The 24,346-nt window shown below is 35.6% G+C and overlaps 1 protein-coding gene across 8 annotated transcripts in view; it reads right to left on the bottom strand.

Moving 5' to 3' along the window:
• Window positions 1–19,711, bottom strand: part of LOC125664362 (serine/threonine-protein phosphatase 6 regulatory ankyrin repeat subunit C-like) — an 83,076-nt gene extending 63,365 nt beyond the window's left edge. For 4 of the 8 annotated variants that reach the window (XM_056151880.1, XM_056151887.1, XM_056151885.1 and 1 more), the window contains exons 1-5: window positions 19,599–19,687; window positions 19,086–19,265; window positions 11,161–11,265; window positions 10,768–10,834; window positions 10,454–10,686 (exon numbers count right to left, since the gene is read on the bottom strand). In XM_056151880.1, coding sequence (XP_056007855.1) covers window positions 10,454–10,686; window positions 10,768–10,834; window positions 11,161–11,265; window positions 19,086–19,263 — 583 coding nt within the window. In that variant the 5' untranslated portion in view covers window positions 19,264–19,265; window positions 19,599–19,687. Of the gene's footprint in view, window positions 1–10,453; window positions 10,687–10,767; window positions 10,835–11,160; window positions 11,266–19,085; window positions 19,266–19,598 lie in introns of all 8 variants that reach the window. The other 4 variants (XM_056151904.1, XM_056151894.1, XM_056151892.1 and 1 more) reach the window with 2 other exon arrangements.
• Between the last annotated feature and the right edge of the window lie 4,635 nt (window positions 19,712–24,346).

Here is a 24,346-nt window from a genome sequence, read left to right as displayed (position 1 = left end):
ATATTAGTGAAAAAGTACTATGGATTCCAGAAAACAATTCCTGCTCTGAATATCTAAGCTAAATTCTAATGTTCAGAAACAGTATAAGCAGGATGTATTCTTAACACTTTAATGCCCTCAAACGCTCATACACTGATGAAAGACTTTACATAATACAAGATGAAGATAACGAAGAGTGATCCATCTCATAACTCCTATAAGCAATACAAAATAGATAGATGGACAAACACGGACCCCTGGACACACCAGAGGTAGGATCAGGTGCCTAGGAGGAGTAAGCATCCCCTGTTGAACGGTCAAACCCGCCGTGAGCCCTATATCCTGATCAGGTAAACGGAGTTATCCGCAGTCAAAATCAATGTGCCAAGAGCGGCTTAACAATCGGTATGAAACATGTCAGACAGCAGTTGACCCAATGCGAGGTTGTATTGACGAACTAGATCGTTATAACGACCACAGTATTTGCGAAATGCTGATTTCAATCGAGACTGTTGAAACCCCTGTACCATCAACTTGATTGTCAGTAGCTTACCACGATTTAAAAACTGACTATACGCAGAACAAGCTCTTGCATATCGAATCAGTTGAGATATATAAACACCATATGCAGGTGATAATGGAATATTGCTACATAAATATGGGAAGTTGACGATGGAGAAACTGAAATCATCCCGTTTGCCATACAGTTGAATTGTCAGTTTGCCGTTAATGTCTACTTTCAGTAAAATATCTCAGTATGAAGCAGAAGTGGACGACTCTGTGGTGTCCTTTATTTCGAGCTCACAGGGATATATCAAATCGACATATGAATGAAAGCTATTATTGTTAATGAACAAAACGTCATCGATATATCTAAATGTCGAATTGAAGGCCACAGCGAGATATTTTTTTCTCGCGTAGAAGTTTTTGAATAAATTCTGCTTCATATGAATATAGAGACAGGTCAGCTAACAAAGGTGCACAATTCGTGCCCATGGGAATTCCAACAGACTGTTGGAAGACCTGATCACCAAAGACCACGAAGATATTGTCAAAGAGGAACTCTAGCATATTTTTTTATTTCAACTTCAGAGTACTTGTGAGTGGAACCAGAGTGGTGTTTAACAAAGTAAGTTTTTGAATGACTGATCACTAGATATGAATATTTCCGTTTTCCGTTTTTGTTGAAGAAGCAACTGTCTATGATGTCAAAAGGTCTAGTCTTTAATTTATCGTGAGGAATGGCCTTGTATAGTGTTGAAAAGTCATAGGTTTTAGTGTTATTAATTTGGGGAAAATTCTGCGATTTCAAGTTTACTAAAAGTTCTTTAGAATCCACATTTGATTAACACCACTTCTGGCATATGTAGTCGCACAGTAAGTTTGAAGTTTCTCCTTCACAGCTGTTAATATTTTCGTGAGGAGCAAAGATAGGGGCTTGGTAGAGCACTTACTGGATCGATCAATGTATCTTTGTTTGTAAGGGTTTTTATGTAGTTTAGGAATCCAGTATAGGTACGGTAACTCATATTCATTCGACCCATTGACTGGGATATTAAATGTGTCTAAAACTTAAGCATGGTTTTGAATCATTTCATCTTTTGAAAGGGCAGTTGGAGTGTAAGTATGATTACCAAAAGTGGAATTAATGCCAAGTTCGTTTAAAATGCAGTTGTAATAATGAGCCTTACAAACAAAGACAATGTTGTAACTAGCTTTGTCAGCTGGAACCAAAACATATTCCTCATATGCATGTAACCTATTTAATTCTTTTATCACTTCTGGTTTACTAAACACAGAAGGATAGATGGTAAGTACTTGTGTTTTCATATGTCTAATGCGGGATTTTAATATCCCTCTTATGCTTTTAACCCATTCTGACAATGTATCAAGTTCTTCTTTTTCATATTTAGCCCATCGTCTGGCATAATATTCGACAGAATTCATAATAGAGATGAAGTTCTGTCGCCAATTAAAAGACCGAGGTTCTCTGTATGTAGGACCTTTTAGAATAAGTGATTTGAGGTCCTCATTTTCAACTATATCAACATCACCAGTAATGACATGTCCAGATGGACTATAGTTGAAAGAAGATGAAGAAAAAAAGTGTCTGTTGACGTAAGGCAAAAGTGAATCAAACGTGACATCATTTATACTTGGTCTTTTATATGAACGATGTCCATGACTGCGTTTTCGTCTTTGGATATTGGGAAAGAGTCCCATCACATTCACGTTATTTCCTTGTGGACTAGTCAAATTTCCCACCTCATATACATTATCATTGCATCCATATGGAAATGCAGTGCTTAGGGTCCTGATCCAGTGATCTTCTCGTTGTCTACGAAAAGGGGTGCTTAATGTTGGATTGTTTGTGTGATGGTAATTTTTTTCAAAAATCCTTACCCTCATGGACAAGATGGAGTGGTCCGGTGCATTAAAATGCTTGTAAAGAAGTTGGTTACCACCATTATTAATTTGAAATCTGTGCCCCGATATTCTTTTATTAAGTGAACCCTTGGTTTCTCCCACATAAATTAAGCCACACAGGTTACACTCAATGGCCTAGACAACGTTAGAAGATTTATAAGTCAGATTATCAAACGTTTTGGTACAGAAACTACGTTCAGTTAGATTACTACTAAATGAATGTCTAGTGATCAGTATATCACAAGTTTTGCAATGTTTTGCAGAACATTTTGAGATTGAACACATGGGGCCTGAAAGGGAATTATCAAAAATATCTCTTAAAGGAACATAACAGTCTTTAATTTGGGTATAAGAATTGTGGTTTCTGTAGCAAAGCTGACAATCTGACGATTGTACATACGACAAATCTTTGATATCTCGAAGGATAATCCGAGGGACACCAACCGATCTGTAGGAGCTTGTGTCCCTTATAGACTCCACAGAGTGACACCTTTTTATACTGGGCCACGTGTCAGCCAGTATTGTTTCGTTATTGTGTATATTCATGAAGGAACATATATCGAGCGACAAGTATCCTCGGGGACAGACTGTCCACCAGCGGAGATACAAACTCGATGGTTAAATACAAGGTGAAGATATTTTAACATTAAAAGATATGTCTAATTTGGACCCATCATAGAGTTAAAACCCTCGACTGTTACATTCACCATTTGTGGTACATGTACATCCTTTTCAGCTATTCGTAATTATGCATTTAGATTTTATACCGTATCAGCAAACTTGCACCTAAATACTATATCCTAAGTTTGGCCCCATCCCGGGGTGAGATCCCCGACCCTGGGTATCTTCAAATTTACAATTTTGGTAAAGGACTGTCTGTTTCAATTTAGTATCAGTAACACTAAAGAAGATGTTATTTAAGTGTTTTACACTTAAACGCTACATGTATATACCAAGTTTGGCCCCACCCTGGAATCAGGACCCCTATCCCGAGGGCCATGAAATTTACAATATTGGTAGAAGCCTTCCAGCTCTACATCACCATGCATTTCGGTTTTATTACACATGTGTGGTTCTAGAGAAGTTTTTTTTTTAAATTTGGTCAATTTGGGGCAGTTTTTGTCCCGCCCCAGGGTGTAGGAATTCTAAAATTTACAATTTATATTCCCCTTCTTCCAAAGATGCTTCATACCAAATTTAAAAAGAATTGGAATGATAGTTATCAAGAAGAAGTTAGAAATTTCTACTGTTCACACATTTAATAACTGATCATTTTGTCTCGACCCTGATATCAAAATCCCTATCCCTGGTATCAACAATTTTACAACTATAGTAAAGGACTATCTGCTCTTTCTAAATATCCATTTAGTTCCAACTTACTATCAATAGCACTAAAGAAGATGTTGTATAAGTGTTTTACACATAAACACTATATAACAAGTTTGGCCCAACACGGGAGTCAGAACCCCTACCCGGTGATCTTGAAATTTACAATTTTGGTTGAAGCTTCCTTGCTCGTTATTACTATATACACTGTACTCACATCCTCTGCTAGATGCCCAGGAGTAAAGAAGATTTTAAAAGAAATACATCAATTCTACAGTTTTTATCCTAAACTTAAGGCCCCTTAGGGTGGTGGTCATGAAATTTACAATTTGCGGTCTCCTTTACCTACATATGCTACATACTAAATTTGGTCAAGATTGATCCAGTAATTTCTGGGAAGACGCTGTTAACGGACGACGCACGACGACGGACGCAGACCAATACAATAGGCCACCTGAGTGACTCAGGTGACCTAATAAGAGTCCCATCAAAAATATATCCGGATAGGTTATGATTTCGTAAAAGAATGCCAAACTGGGAGGTAAAGATCACTAGGTTAAATGTCGTGATTTGACAATAACTGTCTTACAATAAGAAATATACATACAAAATATGAAAACCTTAGCTTAAATACTTCAAGAAATAGTTTAAAAGATTTTTCCTATATATCAGCTTATGAAACTTCTATCCCATTCTATCCCCGGGGACTATGAATTGCACAAACGTGGATCTACTCTATTTCAGGAAGCTTTTATGTAAATGTCCACTTTTCTGACCCTGTGATTTTTTCAAATGAAGATTTCTAAAGATTTTCTTTATATATTCATATGTACCCTACGCCTGGAAGCCATGATTTCAGCAAAGAGCTAGAGCCATGAAAGGTCAAACTCGGCCTGTATTTTTGTGAAAAATGAACTGAAACTTAAGAAACAAATATTGCACTTAATATTGTCAATATACATCGTAGTTAATGTATTCAAATCAAAATGTGAATACTGTGACGTCATAACTGTGTCGTACATGTCATAAAACGTGATGTTTGCACGTTTTTCTATAAAAATGACAAATTTTGGAACTTTGATTCAAAATTTCAGTTTGGCCACATTTATCGAACAAATTAAAAATTCTGATATATGTAGAGAAATGAAAAATGCACAAATAAATGTTGGATTTACTTTGTTCGATGAACAAATCTACTTTGTTAATGGACGTAACGTAAGTAACTAAGTTTACGTCAGCAAACACTCCGACACAATATAATATATTAGTGGGTAGGGAAGATAAGAGCAAACTCACTCTCTAAAACGTTTACCTTATTTTCAAATATTCAAGATTTGTCAACATTCTTAATCTTTTTTATTGTGCAAAAAATGATATCTCCACTACCAAGTTTTGTACTGTAGCCTATCCTTAATCTTCAAAACTACAAGATTCTGTGTTATCGTTTTAAGTTAACACGATAACACAAAATCTTGTAGTTTGGGGGTCATGGTGGCTTTTCACACACAAACCCTTTTTACGCAAAAAAGGTACAAATATGCGTCACAACCCCTTTATATCCGTCCCTGATTAGTACACAGTATATATCCGATACAATGTTAAACGCTGAGCTTATTTATAAGTAATCATTATAACATTTTATTACAAAGACGTGTAGAAATGCGTGTAATGTAAAGACAGATTTGTAGATGCAAAACTGGCGCAAGGTTGGTTGGTATGTGCCCACATTGACACCATACTGTGGTATCTCGGATACGGCAATTCATGTACAGTGCAGATAAGCGAGTGGTCATCGTTTCTTAAAGACGCCGCTAACGTTCGAGAAGAAATATATCAATCCGACAACGACGAGAATATTGTCGAAGAATAACTTTCAATTCAAGTATTTGACACATTATGCTATTTTGATTTTACACATGTTTAAAAGAATTTGTTCTTACCTTCTGTACAATATAGAAGTATTTATGCATTTTAGTTGAACATATATTAGAAATACAAGGGTTGTCCCAAAATTTCGCGGACTGGACTCATAACTTTTAAAGTATCGATTCAATTCTACAAAAACTGTGACGTAATTGTTGACCAATATCCAAAATTTCAACTTTATAGTTTACTGTGCACTATGCTTACTCCTCCCAGGCACCTGACCCACCTCTGGTATATTTAGGGATCCGTGTTTGCCCAACTCTATATTTTTTATTGCTTATAGGAGTTATGATATTGATCACTGTTCTTTATCATCGCCTTTCATTTAGCTTGTCATGAAAATTAATTATTTTACATTAAGGTTGTGCTCGGCGGTGCATTCTGTGACGTCAAAACTTTCTCGCGGTGTTCGCGCGTCTGAGAAATTCCTTCGAACATGAAATCCTTCTTTGATTTTCTTTATTTTTAAAAGACGAGGTACCCAATGTGCACAGCCCCATGCATTCATGAATTATCCGATAGAATGCGGTGAACAGACGATATATTGATTCCCAAAATTTCTTCGATCCCTCGTGCGGTCCAACTCTTGTCTCCCCGAACATCGTCATTATTTCGCGGGATATTTGCACCTCCTAACTATCGCACGATATGTCATCATTCATGTAAATATTCCGTCACAATAATAAAATTTTCCAGGTATATAAATTCCTCTATGAAAATATGCTATCAAAAATAAAATGAACAATGTTTGGTCGTTTTTGTTGTTTTTTTTTTATGCGGTTGTAATTCATTTCAATTATTACAAATGGCTATTTTTTACACTGCGCCGCTTTATGTCTCCCTATAATGAAAAACCTGAATTTTTCCTATTCAATGTTAATTAATATTGAAACTTTTTACATCTTTTAATCGAAAACTGTTTGCTCTTTATGTTGTAAAAGTTTCATTTCCCAGTGACGTTCGATTATTGAAAAACGCCGCTTGTCCATGGAATTTTGGGACAACCCTCGTACATGTCAATGACGTTATATCTTGTCTGCCGATATAACGTTATACAAAGGCAACTTTCCAAGTAACCCTTTCCTTCAAAGGAAGCAATACCATGCTATATTTGATTTTTTTATGAAGTACATTGTCATATGATTAAATTTTGACAATTTTATCAAATTCAAATAATGGGCCGATATTGACCTTTCGTGGCTCTAGCTGTTGTCAGAGAGCTGCCATGTAAATTTCAACTTTCCTGGCTGAGTGGTTCTTGGGACGATTTTCCCCTATATATTTGTATGTAAAACTTTGATCCCATAATGTGGCCCAGCCTTACCCCCAGGGTCCATGATTTTAACAAACTTAAATCTGCAATATATCAGGAAGCTTTCATGTACATATAAACTTTTCTGGTCCAGTAGTTCTTGATAAGATGATTTTAAAGAGTTTCCAATTATATTTGTAGGTAAATCTTTGATCCGCAATGTGACCCCCCCTCACCCCCGGATCCATGATTTTAACAAAATTGAATCTGCACTAAATCAGTAAGTTTTCATGTAAAATTGAAATTTCCTGGTCCAGAGGTTCTTGAGAAGATTTTAAAGCATTTTCCCTACATATTTGTATGTAAAATTTTGATCCCCTATTGTGGTCCCACCCTATCCTCGGGGACTGAGATTTTAGCAAACTTGCATTTACACTATATCACAAAGCTGTCGTGTAAATTCTAATGTTTCTAGCACAATGGTTCTTGAGAAGAGTTTTAAACGACCAAAACCTATTTTTACATTTTCATGATTAGCTCTCAATTGAAAGGGGCATGACCCTTCATTTGCACAAGCTTCCATATAAGTTTAATTTAAATTGGCCAAGGTAAGGTGGGGTCACATTGCGGATCAAAGTTTTGTCCGTCGTCTGAAGAAGATAGAAAGAGAGACGGACGGACAGATGATAGACACAACGTGATCAGAATAGCTCAATTTAGATTTCATCTCAGGTGAGCTAAAACAATAAAAGGTGGAAAAAAAAATTGTGCCCCAGATTGATAGGCGGTTCATAAATGATATCCAAAAACAGAAGATACTGTCAATGAGGAAGTCCGGCATCTTTTTCCATGTTAACTTTAGGAATGTGTGTAATCACGCAAGTGTGTAAAAATATCTTATAAATGACTGCTCAGAATATCTGTATATTTAGAGTTCCCTACCATTATGTGCTTGTAAATTTATTGAAAGGTATTGGAATTTTTGATAATACATATAGTACATCACTTCTCACATACTCTGGGACACACTGAAATTCTCCTTTTAGAACATTTTGTATCATCATATTTTCAAAACAATATCATAATCTCACTTATGATCTTAATGTCAGCTATCAAATCATTGCGTAAATTAAATTACAAGAATGTGTTAACCTACATATTGTTTAAAAATGTTCCAAAACATGTAACTTGATATTGAATATTACCATTAACTCAATTACATGTAGGTATTTCAGGAAAATACATTCTTAACCCATTCCAGTGTTACACTTCATACTTACTATCTTTAATAGTGGAGTTTTACCAAGAGGCTTACTTTTACAATCGACGGCTGACTTTTACAATTTGAAGGAATCAACTCCAGATATGAAAAACTTGTAAGTGGTATTTACAAAATTTATATTTACCGCATTCAGTTGTTGCATATATTGTTTAACGTCCCTCTCGATAATTTTTCACTCATCTTGGGTCGCGGTAGCTCAGTAGTAGATCGTTCGCTTCATAATTGGGAGGTCGTGAGTTCGAGCCCTGCTCGTGTCATGGCCACGTCAAGCCTTAGATTCATATATTTAATATTGTTTAACGTCCCTCTCAATATTTCTGCACTCATATGACAAATCTAAGGCGTTAAAATAGGTAGTGATTGCTCCTTCGCCAAACGCTTGGCATTTAGAAGTGAGAATCACGGGTCGTTCAGGTATGACCTTAAAAGTGGATGTCCCGTGCAGCGGCATGCGTTTGCCCAATAAAGAACTTTCACTACTACTGCGCTAAGCGCTAAACATAGGCCGGGTCTACATTTGTGGTACTTCACCTACAGATGGTGACCTCTCAATATGAGTGAAAAATCCAGGAAGGGACGTAAAAGCAACAGACCAATCATGTGGAGACGTCACTATTTCCGGTGAAGGGCTGCAAAATGTACGCATATGCTCGGCGCTTACGGCCTTTGTGCAGGGATGGATCTTTATCATGTCACATCTGTTGTGACACGGTACCTCGGGTTTTCCGGTCTTATCCCTATGATCGCCCTATTTAGTCGCCTCTTACGACAAGCACGGCCTATTTTAACCAAGATATCCACGGAGCGCGGCATTTCTAAAGCCAAGCACATGTCAAATGTTTATATCGATAATGTATAGAATATACAAATATACTAGGGAGTAATCGATTTTCAGGGGGGGGGGGTTAATTTTCATGAGTCATTGCCACAAATATTGTTGATTCTACTGTGTATATTGATATACATATATACGTATAGATGTATACAATTACATATCACTTATTTGTTGTCTTTACATTTAAACCTATAGATTCAACACGAAAGAGAGGGAAACAAGGACGTAGCTTTTTTTTCAAAATGAGAGGGCGGGGCTATGAAAAAATAAAGCTCGACAAAGCCTACCACTCGATTTTTTGGTCTTTTATAGAGCTGTCGTCCAAAAGTATGTGTGTGGGAGGGTAGGGGTTGCTTTGTTCCTTGGGGAGTCAGAATTATAAGATGCGAGGTAAAGAGAACATTTAAGCTTTCAGGGCTGATGACACATTATTTAGAAATGTCAGGATAACTTGAGGTCGTCTGCTTACAATGAGCGCGCTATGGTACACTTATGATATACAGTAAAGCTTAAAACACTTTTTATGGCAATGTTCTGGGTCCCTTCATGCATTTCTCAGCTCTTCATTCGCAGTTAATAAAATACATGTACATTTGAATATCGATAAATTAACTTAATGAAATATTAAAACGAGTAATGCATTGTGAAAGCGTCGAACAAATGTAGAAAGAATAAGAGTTACTGAAGAGTATACAATACTCTTGTAATAAACACAACTGTCGGTTTTGGTGTTTTCACTGAAGCAGTCTGTATATTTATTTCGGTCCCATTTCTGTAGTTGGAGTTGATCCTTTTAAATTGTAAAAGTCAGCCGTCGATTGTAAAAGTCAGCCTCTTAGTAAACCTCCAGTAGTGGTAGTAGTAATAGTAGCAATAGTAATTCTAGCAGTACTAGAAATAATAATGATAATAATAAAACTAATAAAAATAGTAGTAGTAGTAGTAGAAGTAGTTTTAGTAGTAGAAGTAGTTCTAGTAGTAGTACTAGTAGTAGTAGTAGTAGTAGTAGTAATTGTAGTAGTAGTAGTAGAAGAAGTAGTTGTAGTAGTAGTAATTGTAGTAGTAGTAGTAGTAATAGTAATGTAGTAGAAGTAGTTGTAGTAGTAATAGTTGTAGTAGTAGTAATATTAGTAGTAGTAATAGTAATATTAGTTGTGGTAGTAGTAGTAATATTAGTAGTAGTAGTAGTAGTAGTAATGTAGAAGTAGTAATAGTAATATTAGTAGAAGTAGGCGTAGTAATAGCAGTAATAGTAGTAATAGTAGTAGTAATATTAGTAGTAGTAGTAGTAGTAGTAGTAATAGTAATAGTAGTAGTAGTAGTAATATTAGTAGTAGTAGTAGTAGTAGTAGTAGTAGTAGCAGTAACAAGAAATACACCATTAATTATTAGAAATTGATATATACAACTCCAGAGTTTTTTTTACCATCACTAGGTTGGTTTTTCCGTTGTTTTCTCCTTCTCAAAACAACACACACTAAAATCAGCAGGACTGTGATAACAAACACTGCAGCTAACACCCCTCCCACAACGGCCCCAACATCAGTAACATCTTCTAAGGATGTGGTCGTGGTGTAGAGAGTATTCACAGTTGTGTTAGAGAAGTTTGAGTAGGTGGATGATGTTTCCATCATGTCTTCCGTAGTGAATGTTGATGTCCTATAACGATAGACCTGATGTATCAAGTTTACATATATTATCAAAATAAAATGAATAGTTTACTATTAGTTGTTGACTTACGTGTTGGGACATGACGGATCAGCAAAATAACACCGGCTCTCTGTGTTTATATTCAGACAGGCGGGGTCTAGATATACAGAACAGGATACACTCATTTTAAAATAGGTTTTGTTCAATTATGATTTTGTTATTAATTTAAACAATATTTTATTATATATGAAACATATATGGATTAGACAGCAGGCTTGCAGCCTATATAAGTCTTCTCCAAATGATTTTGTTATTCAATTGAAGTGTACGATAAAAACAAGTTCTTACATCTGTATATATGTGTTTATATTCAGACAAGCGGGATCTAGATATACAGAACAGGATACAAGCATTTTGAAATGGGTTCTGTTCAATTATGATTTTGTTATTCAACTGAAGTGTATAATAAAAACAAGTTCTTACATCTGTATATCTTATTGGTTTGGAAATGCTGACTTGGACAACCATAGAGGAATTGCTCGCATATCCTTGAATATAACTGGCCTCCCGTTGTATCCACACAATATCCTTTTATGAAATAAATGAAGATAACGAAAAATGGTCATCAGTATTTAGTTCACCTGATCGCTTGTAGTCCGTCGTCTGTCCGTCTGTTTTAAAATGTTCGACTTCTTCTCCAGACCCATTGGGCCAATTTCAACCATGGGCGAAAGCATCCATGGGTTAAGTGCTTTCAAGTTTGTTCAAATTAAGGGCCACCCCCTTCAAAGGGGAGATAATCACAAAAATGCAAAAATAGGGTAAGGTCATTTAAAAATCTTCTTAAGAACCACTGAGACAGAAGAGTTGAAAATGAAAGCTCGCTGACATTGCAAAGTCAAGTTTACAAAACTCATGCCCCCCCCCCCCCCCTTGGGGTATGATGGGGCCATAATAGGGAAGCAAAGTTTTACATACGAAAATATATAGGGAAAATCTTTTAAAATCTTCTCAAGAACCACTGGGATATGAAAGTAAAAATATATATGGTACAGGGATTTCAACAATCTCGATTGAAGTCAGCATTTCGCAACTTCTATGGTCGTTATAACGATCTACTTCGTCAGTACAATCTCGCATGGGTCAAATGCTGTCTGACTTGTTTCATACCGATTGTTAAGCCGTTCTTGGCACACTGATTTTGACTGCGGATAACTCCGTTTACCTGATCAGGATATGGGGCTCACGGCGGGTGTGACCGGTCAACAGGGGATGCTTACTCCTCCTAGGCACTTGATCCCACCTCTGGTGTGTGCAGGGGTCCGTGTTTGCCCAACTATCTATTTTGTATTGCTTATAGGAGTTATGAGATTGATCACTGTTCGTTATCTTCACCTTGCATATGACAACTTCCTGACATAATGAAATTCAAGTTTATTAAAATCATCGCCCCCAGGGGTAGGATGGGGCTAGAGTAGGGGAGCAAAGTTTTACAAACAAATATATAGGAGACAATCTTTAAAAATCTTCTTAAGAACCACTGGGCTAGGAAAGTACATATTCAAATGAAAGCTTCCTGACATAGTGCAAATTCAGGGTACGAGGGGCCACAATAGGGGAGCAAAGTTTTACATGCCAATATATAGGTAAAATCTTTAAAAATATTCTGCACAAGAACCACTGGAAGTCCATGCCACATCATGTGAAACTTTTCGTAAAACCACTAAGGCACGTCTGAAGTGTGTTGAAGGTCTTGACTTTACTGAGGAACAAGCCAAATCTCAAAAAATCAGCAATGAATTATCTAGATTGTCCAAACTTTGTCAAAGTCTACAGAAACAATTGTCTGATATAAAGATGTCAAAGTCATATGCTGCTGTCGTTACCCCACCGAGGGCCCCAGATAGTCAGTCTCGGATCAGTGAAAGCACTTCGCGGTCCAGTGATCATTCACAAGGCTCTGCACCAAATAACGGTACAACAGAGAATTCCACGCGAAACACACAAGAATGTCCAGATAAATGCAAAGTACAGAAAGAAGTTACTGATGAAAATCATAATGCACCAAAACATCAGTCAAGTGTAAAATTAAGTGATACTAGTAGTTCCTGTCCAGCACTGACAGACAGTAGCCACTCAAAAAACAATATTCCCATCCCTGTGCATATTTCCCGGAAGCCCGACTCGTTTGTAGCAAAACAATCTGGTCTAAATCAAGCCCATGATCCAAATCAAAAACGAGACGTATTTCTCGGAATAACGCATCATAGACGGAGAAACGCTCAATTTTACCTCACGGGCATAGACTGTGACACTACTCGGGATGGCATTATTAACTATGTGCGAGACAGTAATATCCGTGTGACGTATCTATCCTTATTCCAGTCCAAATATAATCAGGACTGTTTGTCTGCGAAAATCCACGTTCCCGAAGAAAATCGTAAAACATTATGTGCGCGTTCATTCTGGCCTCACGGAGTCAAATGCCGTCCATGGATCAATGCACATGAGAGACAACGAAGTCGCCAAAACGATTATAAAGATACTCTTCACAATGAACAATCTTAGACAATACATAATGTTGTGTATCACTATAGTACATGTATATATGTTACTTACAATTTTGAATTGGAATGTCAGAGGAATTATGTCCTCTAGTGTATGTTTGACAAATCTTTTACGTTTATCTGACTGTGATATTGCTGTAATCTCAGAACACAAGTTACCCGAATCATGTTCTAAATTCTTTGGTTGTATTGATAAGAATTATATAAGTGCAGCAAAATTTGAAAAATCGGACAAAAATGATGAAATAGGTAAAGGAGGTGTAGCAATATTATACAAAAATTCCTTAGAATTTTACACATCTTCAGTTTACACTAACTCCAACAGAGTTGTTGGTATCTGTTTAAAAACTCCAAATCATGTTCCATTATATGTTTTTGGTGTGTATTTACCTTCTGAAAACAATGTTGATCAATATAGAGAAGTGTTGAATATACTTAACGGATTATTCACTAATTACTCAAATCATGGTCATGTAATTTTTGCTGGTGACATGAATGGAAGCATACTACAAAAAGATGCTGACAGAACAAATATTTATAAATCGGCTGAACTTACAGATTTTGTCAGGAAAAACAACATGTATTGTGATGTTACTAGTAGTAAGAAAAACCAATGTCAAGATGTTTATTCATTTGTACCCTGTAAAACCATGTTAGATTATATATTTGTTAGTGAATCCCTACAAAATCGTATTTTAGATTATGCAATTATAGAAGAAGGTATAATATCTAGCACCTCAGACCACTTACCTATAATAGTTAAGGTTGAAGTTTTGGAAAACCCACACACATTATTACCAAACACATCTAAATGGCCTGCGTGGCACAGAATATGCACAGATACAAAGATCAAGTACTGTAATCAGCTGAAAAAAGACTTAAACCATATACTGCTCGATGAGAACAACATGTCGTCTGTAAATGATATAAATACATATTCAATAGAAATTGTTAACGCTGTGATAAAAAGTGCCAAACTAACTATTCCCATGTGTTCATATAATCCTCATACCAAACCTTATTGGAATACCTCAGTAAATGAAGCTCATAAGAACGAAATGGAACTTAGAGTCAAATGGGTAAAAGAAGGAAGACCTCGGGGTATGCAGCACATATCGTATGCTGAGTATAAACATGCAAAACGCCATTTCCGACGATGTCAAGAAAGCGCCTCCCAGGACTTTATTCGAAAAACGTACGAAGATATCGACAACGCTGCAGGAATCGACATTCGATTGTTTTGGAAATTAATTCGTCGACAAAAACCACGCCAAACAAAGTTATATCCAGAAATACAGTTTGCCGAAAGAGTAGGAAATACACCTGAAAGTGTCGCCTCAGTTTTTGCTGAATACTTCTCAACTGTGTACGAGCCCGGACAAAATGAAATGTATGACAATCAATTTTACAACAATACCATTCGACAATACAATCGTATCAAAATACAAGAAACTGAAAATTCTGCCGATCTTCCAGGTGGATATGTTACAGAAAAGGAAATAGTTGATTCTATAACACTATTAAAATAAAAAAAAGCCCCTGGGCCCGACAAAATTCAATCGGAACATTTGATTCATGGAAAAAGTGTATTATCAAAATATTTATGTGTATTATTCAACAGCATAATAAAACTAGGTAAAATCCCCTCTGGATGGAAACAAGGTTTTATAGTACCAATTTTCAAGGGTGGAAACAAACAAAAAACTTCTCCTGACAGCTACCGACCCATTTCATTATTGTCTACTATATTCAAAGTTTTTGAAAAAATCATCTACACAAGGATTATGAATGTAACATTCAAAGAGAAATACCCGAGTCCTCAACAACAAGGTTTTCATAAAGGTTTAAGTTCTATCACAGCTGCATTTAACCTTCAAGAAACAATCTTACATCACATTGAAAACGGATCACGTGTATATCCATGTTTCCTAGACAGCCGAAAAGCCTTTGATACAGTATGGAGAAAGGATTGCTTTGTAAAGTTAACGAAATAGGTATCAAGGGAAAATTATGGACATTGATAGACGACTGCCACATCGATACCAAAAGTGCTGTAATTGTAAATTACCAACAATCAGACTGGTTCCCGGTTGAACAAGGAATACAGCAAGGCGGTGTCTTATCTGGATTTTTATACACAGTTTATATCAATGACTTACTTAACGAACTTGGTCACATCAATAAAAACTTCGGAATTCATAATATAGAGTCATCGACCCCTACTCTCGCAGATGATATTGCCTGTTTATCGTCAACTCCGCACTCACTCCAGAATATGTTGGATGCAGCATACAAATATTCTTGTAGATGGAGATTCTCTTTCAACGCTAAAAAATCATGTATTATAGTATTCGGTAAATCACACAATGTCGTCTCAAATCAATGGTTAGTGGGTGATGAAATCATTCCTGTAAAGAGTGACTACAATCATCTTGGGATCATTCAAAACTCTCATTTCAAATCTCTAACCAGGACAAAGGAGGCATGTGACAAAGGCAGACGATCTTTTTACTCCATAAAACACTTATCTTCAGAAAATTCCAATCCAGTTACTCTTGTGAATCTTTATAAAAAGGTAGTCATACCTTCTACATTATATGGATGTGAAATTTGGAATGATCTTAAAACCCAGGATCTTCAGATGTTGCGTCGACTTCAACATTTTATCGTTAAAGATATTCAAAGCTTGAATCTATCAACGCGGTCCGATATGTGTGAAAGCTTATTAGGTCTCAGACCTATTATATTTGAAATTGATAAAAGGAAACTATTGTTTTTAGGAAAACTGTGCAATTTCTCTCATAATGTGCTGGCGAAACAAATATTTCTCTTCAGACTCTTTACATTTTTGTGCAAGCCATGGGAAACCACGCACGGATTCATTAAAGACATTCTAGTCATTCTGGATAAGTACTCCTTGACGCAATATCTTGCATCTTACTTGGAATCTGGTGCCTTCCCAAACAAATATACCTGGAAAAAAACTGTAAAATCCTCTATTTCTCTTTACGAAGATTGTGAATGGAATAAACGAACATATCTTGACTCAGACTTTACGCGATTTATACAGTTACATGATGGAAAGGGGTTGCCAAGAATTTGGAAAATCATATGGTCGACACAAGAAACCAAAATCATTAAAACCTTAGTTAAACTCTGGACAATACCTCCCATGAGAAACATATATACATGCCAACTTTGTAACTCCGAATATAATGATATGTTTAAACACATTGCCTGCAGTTGTCCCAACTTTTCCTCAAACAGAGAACAATTTTGGGACGATATTACAAACCTTGATCTGTGTGTCTGTGCAGAATTCTGTGCCCTTGATGAAGAAGATTTATATATATATATGTTAGGTAAAACCCCAATTTATCCACTGTCAGAACAGAAGGAAAAAAAGTTACTTCTTCTATGTGGGAATTATTTAATTAAAGTTTTTGCTATATACAAAAGGTGCATATGAATTTCAACTAAAAGTTAGTATACAATAAGTTCCTTTTATATCACATTTCCTTTCTTTTTTATTCATTTACATGTAATTATGTAATGGTAGTTTTTTTTTTTCTTTGTTCTCACATTTTCATATTTGTACATATGTTCTATGATTCATCCTTAATGTAATATATATATTTCTGATATACTCTCTGCAAAGAGGAATAAAATATTGAATGAAATGAAAAGCCTATGGAGACCAAGAAAATTAATCTGTCTTTTAATAATTATCATTAACAGTCATGGGTTTCTTCTTTATTAAATACTGCTTATATCCATACGATACATGTAGTATGGTAAAACAATATGGCGTTTGATACCGTATTCATTCAATATGTTCCTAACTGTTTTTTACCTTTTGTACATAATTTGGAAGGGTCTCTTGGATTAGCTAAGTGTCAATTAACACCCTTGACAGCACAGGTATACAATAGAAATTAAAGAGGCCACTAGTGTTTTTCACACCTTCGGTCGATAATTTCCCACCTGGCCCGTTGGTCAGTCAATTTGCACACCTGGACGATCTTGATCAACCTCTGGCCAAAATTTTATTGTCTTCAAAAAGTGGCCGGTATGTTAAGGGTAAATTACACATGTTTGTTAACAAATGTACTTTAAAAAGTGGCCGATGTCCGGTTTTCAGGGGTGGCCGGTTTTGTAAGACTTTCTTTGTAAGGAAATGTTAAGATTTCTGCCGGGACTTTGAAAATCGGCCGATATTCAGGGAGAACCGGTTTTCTGAGGGGCCGGTTTGGAGAAGTTTCACTGTAGTGCCGTTTCAAGTTTGTAAAAATCATGGCCCCTGGCGGTAGGTTGAGGCCACAATAAAGATCAAAGTTTTACATACGAATGTATAGGGAAACTCTTTTAATATGGGCCAAGGTGACTCTAATGAGCGATGTTGCACACGGGCCTTTTGTCTTTAAATGTACCAGTCCGAAAAAAAAATACCAAAAGCGCCGTCCTGGAGTTAGAACCTCTACTCTGGGGATCACGGAATTTATATTTTGGTACAGACCATCCTCTTCTACATTACTATGCATTTATTACATTTTTATTTATTTATTTTTTTTGGTCTTTTTTTTTTTAAACATTTTATGTCCCTCTTGTCCCAAACATGTTTGAAACCCAAGTTTGAAAATAATTGAAATGATAGATATCAATAAAATGTTCAATTGTTAAGGTATTCCATTGCACTAAAATTTATTTAATGACTCGTTCAAACACCTCTTATGAAGTATGATTTCACCATCGAACGAGTGAGACAAGATCTCAGTTTTTATATGATTTTTTTTTATTTTTCCCGGAATGATAAAAAAAGTGTTTTGCTTGCAAATAAGAGATTCCAGAGTCCACGTTTTGCTGTGATTTGGTGCATGATATGAATATCTAAATCATGCCTAAAATATTTAGATATAAACGTTCTAATTTGTTTGAAAAAATATTTGTGAAAATTGGAAATGTTATTTGTTAATAATTTTTTTTTAAATCTACAGATACAATCTTCAAAAACATGTCAGTTAGAAAAGAGATATATCGAAGAAATACATAATGTAAAAAAAAATTGAAACGAAATTACAAAATCTCAGATACAATCACTATATTAAAACAAAAAAGAAAAGTACCGATCCCGATCAAATTTGATAGAAATGACCAAAATAATCATATTGTTGCTAATGCATCAAGAAATTAGTTTTCTTTATAAAGTCGGTTAATTTGTAAACCATTTTGCATCAAAGGAATGTAATTTTCTGATTATAATGTTCTCTATGACTACTTTTTTATCATTCCGATCGGACTTGGTTCAAATTTGAAAAATCGTAATATTTCTGAATTACGACCATTTCATTTCAATTTGTTTATAAAATGTATTTTTCTGATATCTCTCTTTTCTAATTGACCTGTTCTTTGCAGATTTTATCCCTAGATTTAAAAAATATTAGCAAATAATGTTTTCAATATTCATGAATATTTTTATATTAAAAAAATTAGAACATTTAGGTCTGAGTCGTTTTGGCATGTTTTCTTAGAAATTCATATTATGCATCAAATCACAGCAAAATTTGGACTCTAGAGTATTTCATTTGTAAACAAAGTACCTTTTTATCATTCCGGAATAAATCCCCCAAAATTCATATAAAATACTTGAGAGCTTGAATCACTTTTTCGATGGTGAAATCATACTTCATAAGAGGTATTTTAACGAGCCATTAAATAAAAAACTTAATGTAGTGAGCTACCTCAACGCACAACGTACGGCGATTGAGTTTGAACAATTACAATAGGTCATTTGAGTTTACTCTATAAAGACAAAAGTTTGAAAGATAGCATTTAATATCTCACCACTTGGTATCAATGGAATGACTCCTTCATGACAATATTCCACAAGCCCAGTCTTTCTGACGTTAGGAAGACATAAATACTGATCATTTCCAAACCTGTCTTCACCACAGTTTAGTCTCGCTGATGCCGCGATGATTTCTGTGAGGTTTGTTGGACAATACTTAACAATCTCACTCATAGCTGAAGTGAAAATTGGATAATTCCATGTACCTAAAATTCATTCCTATTTCACCTAAAAATGTATTTTCGTGTTGTAAGAATATCTAAAATCAACAAAAGTATTTGATTTATTTTAAAATATGACAAATGGGCGTATATATGCATAACCCCCTTGTAAGTGAATTGATAAGACAGGGGACTATGGCAAATACAGACATTTATGAGTCACGCACGGTGGGGTATTCAAAACGAAAGTGGATGTGGTATTTGAATTAATATCTTTCTTCTTTAAACCCTAAATTTTCACAGGAATGTACTTTGTGATACGTTAAATCCAAAGTATGGTTCCCTTACCTGTAAATGTTCCTGGAATGACAGCATTGTTACAGTGTAGAGTGGAATACTAGCGTTTCCATAGACGCACAAATCATAACCACTGCATGGGGGAAGTTTTTAAAGGAATAAACAGAGCATTACAAACCTTTAAACGTTGTATATGCGGCTAAATAACACGCATATAAATGTAAACATCTGTGTTTTTACTATTTTCCATGAAGCTTACATTCGTTATCACTTTTGTTCAATTAAGAAAGCTAAAGCTAAATTCTTACTCCTGGGTGGCTTCAAACGTTCTACTTTGTGATACATTTAATTAGATGTATGTATCCCCATACCTGTAAATGATCAAGAAATGAGAGCATTCTTACATTTATAACGTGTAGCGGTCACCCATCGTCGGATACCCACAGGGGATGTCATCTTTTAACCATCACCCGTGGGCAAACTCGCTCCAAAATTATCGTATGTAATTAATATGCGCGGGTTATTTGAATGGCTGCTGCACAGAGTCGCGATGGCAAATTAACGAATCAAAGTTTATGTTACATATGTATGTTCAGCAACGACAAAAACTTTTCCATAGTAAATACACCGATTGCAAATAAATCCCCTTGTCGGTGTATTTCGCAGTTTGAGAAAGGTACTCCCATAAAAGTTTTGACTGGTATTTCATATAAGTGACTGTACGACAAAATTTGCGCCTTTTAACGAGCGTCAAGATATTTAGCATAAATAGCAAACTAATAAATATATTTTCAAAATTGAACAGTTCCAACTTTCTTATTGATTGTCTATAATTAACAAATCAACATATTTTACGATGATATTTCGGCGAGTTTGCCCACGGGTGATGAGTAAAAGACGAGATCACCCGTGGGTATCCGACGATGGCGGTCACCCAGCCAAGTGCTGATCACGCTCGCTGTTTCTTAAGTTGCGTGATCAAGAGAGAGACTCTACCACATCACTAGAACAGGTAGATCTCTATCGATGCAATATCAGTTCCCTCTTATACTGTCCGCTACACTATGTCAAATGGTATATTTGCCTCCCTGAATTTCAAACCACAAATACCCTCTAATATATGATGATCACTACCGAACTTAAAGGAATAAACGTAAGCATAGTGTAAAATCCGTTAAATATTCTTCCTGACCATTTACATGACAGGCGATGATAACGGACAGTGATCAATATCTCTTTTAGGCTAAACATTATATGCATCTCCATTCACATACTGAGGAATTCAAATGAATAATAAAGTTGAATACACTTATTGTTTTTACCATTTTCAATTTGTTAGAGTTTTGGTGCAATTAAGGTGTAAATAGGAAACATAACCCACAATGGAACGCCTATCCAAACAATTTATGGATCCGTGCATGATGATGTATAGGTTTCACCTTCCATAGGTCCCTTGTCAATTACTTCGTGTATTTGCCGGAAATATATCATAAACTGCTATTGTAAAGCTTTCAGGATTTTTCTTGCAACATATCCAGTCAAGAATGCAGATATGCACAAGGATAAGGGAAATTCCCAAATTTATTGATTTGCAAAATCAGCAATCGCGGAAGGACCATTTGAAATACATAAACACGGGGAATATTGTTTTTTAGTACCAGGGAATGGGAAGTCAAAAACACCAAACATTCAGAATTGTGGTGCGTTCAAATTTACGCTATGTAGTTTCAAAATCAAAATCAAAATCTTTACAGATCCATGTTATGGCACCAAAATGTCTCTGTGACGTGATAAAACTTGCATATGAATTATAATAAACACCAAATCTTAAAAGTGAAGGTACATATAATTATCAATCTCTTCAATCCAAAAATGAATACGAAATAAAATAGAGGGAAAACACGGATCACCAGACACACCACAGTTAGCATCAGGTGCCTATGAGAAGTATGCATCTCCTGTCGACCGGTCACATCTGCTGTGACCCTATGTCTTGGTCAGGCAAACAGAATAAATCCGTAGTTAAAAACGGTATGCATAGGACGGTATAATAATCGATCTGAAACACGATAGACAACATTACGACATTTGATTTAATAACATCAGGTTGTATTTATAAATTAGATCAGATTGTATTTGAAAAGTATATTAGATTGTATTTATAAAGTAGATCAGGTTGTATTTGTGAAGTAGGGCTTCGTGGCCAAGTGGTTAGAGTATCGCGCTCAAAATCACACGGCCTCTCACCTCTGTCGGCGCGGGTTCAAATCCCGCTCGCACCGGTAAGTGAGAGTTTCCCAGTTTACTTTCGGAAGGTCGGTGGTCCCTTCCCAGGTACATTATATCTGGGTTCCCTCTTTTACCGATAAAAACTGGGCGCCACCAGATTGTTGAATGTGGCGGAAAACATCAATCAATCAGTGAAGTAGCTCGTTTAGTTTGGTTTGGTTTCTATTCTACTTAGCAGTTCACATGCACTCCTTATTGCTATGTTTTACACATGTCAAGTACTTTCATGGTAGATGATGATTATTAATCGTGAAATATCAAAATATGTTGCTAACATTGTGCACATGCGTCTTTAAAGATGTCTTAGTTCATTCCTCATTGTACACTACGTAAAGCCCTTCTCTATCTAATCAGTAAATGAAGATCGCCATTTGTCAGTCACACATGATAACTGGATAACGTATTTACTTGGTTGTATAGCAAATGTAGGCCAAATATTTATGTTGCAAGCAATGAGGAATGTAAGGTCATTTAAATCACACGTCAAAACGCAATTCATTATTGTCTTATAGAAACCTACATCTGTCATCGAACGTGCAGCTACAATTGAGTATCAGGATAATGAGGAATTTTAAATACATATTGTAGTTATATACAACTGAAAATGTACATTGTTATTTTCACAAGAAAATCGTATCACAAAATCACTCGAGCCATGGACTTTAAAGATGTTTTGAAATTTTCGTCTACATATATGTTTGGTCCGATTCGTTCTCTCTCTCTCTCTCTCAAATAAATCGCTCTCTATAAACATTCTATTGCATGTGTGAACGTGGTAGATTTCATATCATTGTTTATTTTTCTTACTTTCTGCCGACCAGTTGTCAATATCACAAATGTATATGTTGTTTTTATATCTACATGAGTTGTTACAGCTTCAAGAACTCCCAATTTCCAATCTGCTTCAGATGCTTCTTGTGGTAATTAATGATGTGTTTTCTGATGATGTTTAGTACTATATGTTTACAAAATGCCCTACCTTTCTACTTACAATTCAAGTCAGCTCTATTGAGATAAAGAATGTACAGCACATACATATACAGTAATACAGTGTACATATATATAAGCGTTGTAATGTATTTTACTGAAACAGCACTACCAAATATTACAAGTATGTTTTAATACAGGATTGGCAAGACCAAAGACTACTAGAATAATGTCAGAGTAACTACATACATGAACATATTAGGGTCACGTTTTAAATGGATAACACACTTACCTAAAGATTAAGATTTACGTAGAAGTTTAAAGTCAGTTTTTAAAGGTCTAAAAATAAACTTTACGCATACATTGCATGTTTATTATGGCACTAAAGTACATAATTAAAAATATTCTATACCTGCTTGTAACTACGCAAAATGTAATAAACGCAAAAATCTGTACCTGTTGTTGATTGGGGTTTTTTGAGGGTGGGGGGGGCGGTCGGGAGGTGGTGTTAGGTTAAAATAATAAATTCTATATACATATAAAAAACACAAAAGCTATCGTGAATTCATGAAAAGAGCACAGTAACTCAATATTGCTCTCACTGATTGATAGCACAAATTTCATTTAATCCCACAATAATTCAAAATAAAATATTAGTAATTGATGAGAATTTCCAAATCTGAGTTTGTGCTACAATGTTGTTTATTATCTATTTTGTGCTTGGCACGATATTTTGACAAACAAATTATTCATCTTTTTTCGGCTTCCTACCCCACCTATACTTACGTGCCTGGTTATTACATTTTGCATTGCTACATATGTGTACAAATTGTATGGTGTAGAATTGCATCGCTTACCAAGTTTTCTTTTATTTACAAGGAATAGTAAACCCTTTCACAACACAAACTATGAAAAGACCCAAAATATTTTAACGTACAAACTTTATTCACAAATATATGAATATTCAGAGAAATCGCATGCATGCATTGTAGAACTATAACAAACGTATGTTTTAACGTTTCTGTGATGTCATAATGGTTACTGTTTGGTTTGGGTGTAATTCATTCAGGAATAATTTCATTTTGTACATCTGGCTCAAAGGGTACACACTGGAAATAGACACACAGCTGTATGTAGAAATTTCACATTAACTGAATGAAACCCCGCGCACGCACGAGAATATAGAATATTGTAACCATTATGTCGTCCCTGATTCCGTCGAGGTTTTAATATTTAGAATGCCAAACTAGATCACGTTTTCTGCGTAAACTTGGACAACTTTTTAGTAAGCACAAGCACACGTTACTTACTATGAGATATATAGTGAGTTCAGACACAGTTTAGCGTCGTTATTGAAAGTTGAGGGGTGGGGAGCAAACGGAGAAGAAAGGTAGCGTTGTATTTGTATGAAAAATCTAAGTCAACAAGAAAAGCTGTTCTGCTGTTTTTATCTTCACCTTTCATGTACTGATTTAGAGATTAAGCACTGTTCGCTGTAGTCACCTTTTCATAAATATAAAACACAATCCTGCATTATTCTCTCGTTATCTTCACTTTTTCATTTAAACAACAACAACAAAAAA

Source organism: Ostrea edulis, chromosome 1 (assembly GCF_947568905.1).
Source record: "Ostrea edulis chromosome 1, xbOstEdul1.1, whole genome shotgun sequence".
NCBI lineage: Eukaryota > Metazoa > Mollusca > Bivalvia > Ostreida > Ostreidae > Ostrea > Ostrea edulis.
The sequence above is the reverse complement of the archived record's forward strand: the minus strand, read 5'-3'. Positions and strand labels throughout refer to the sequence as shown.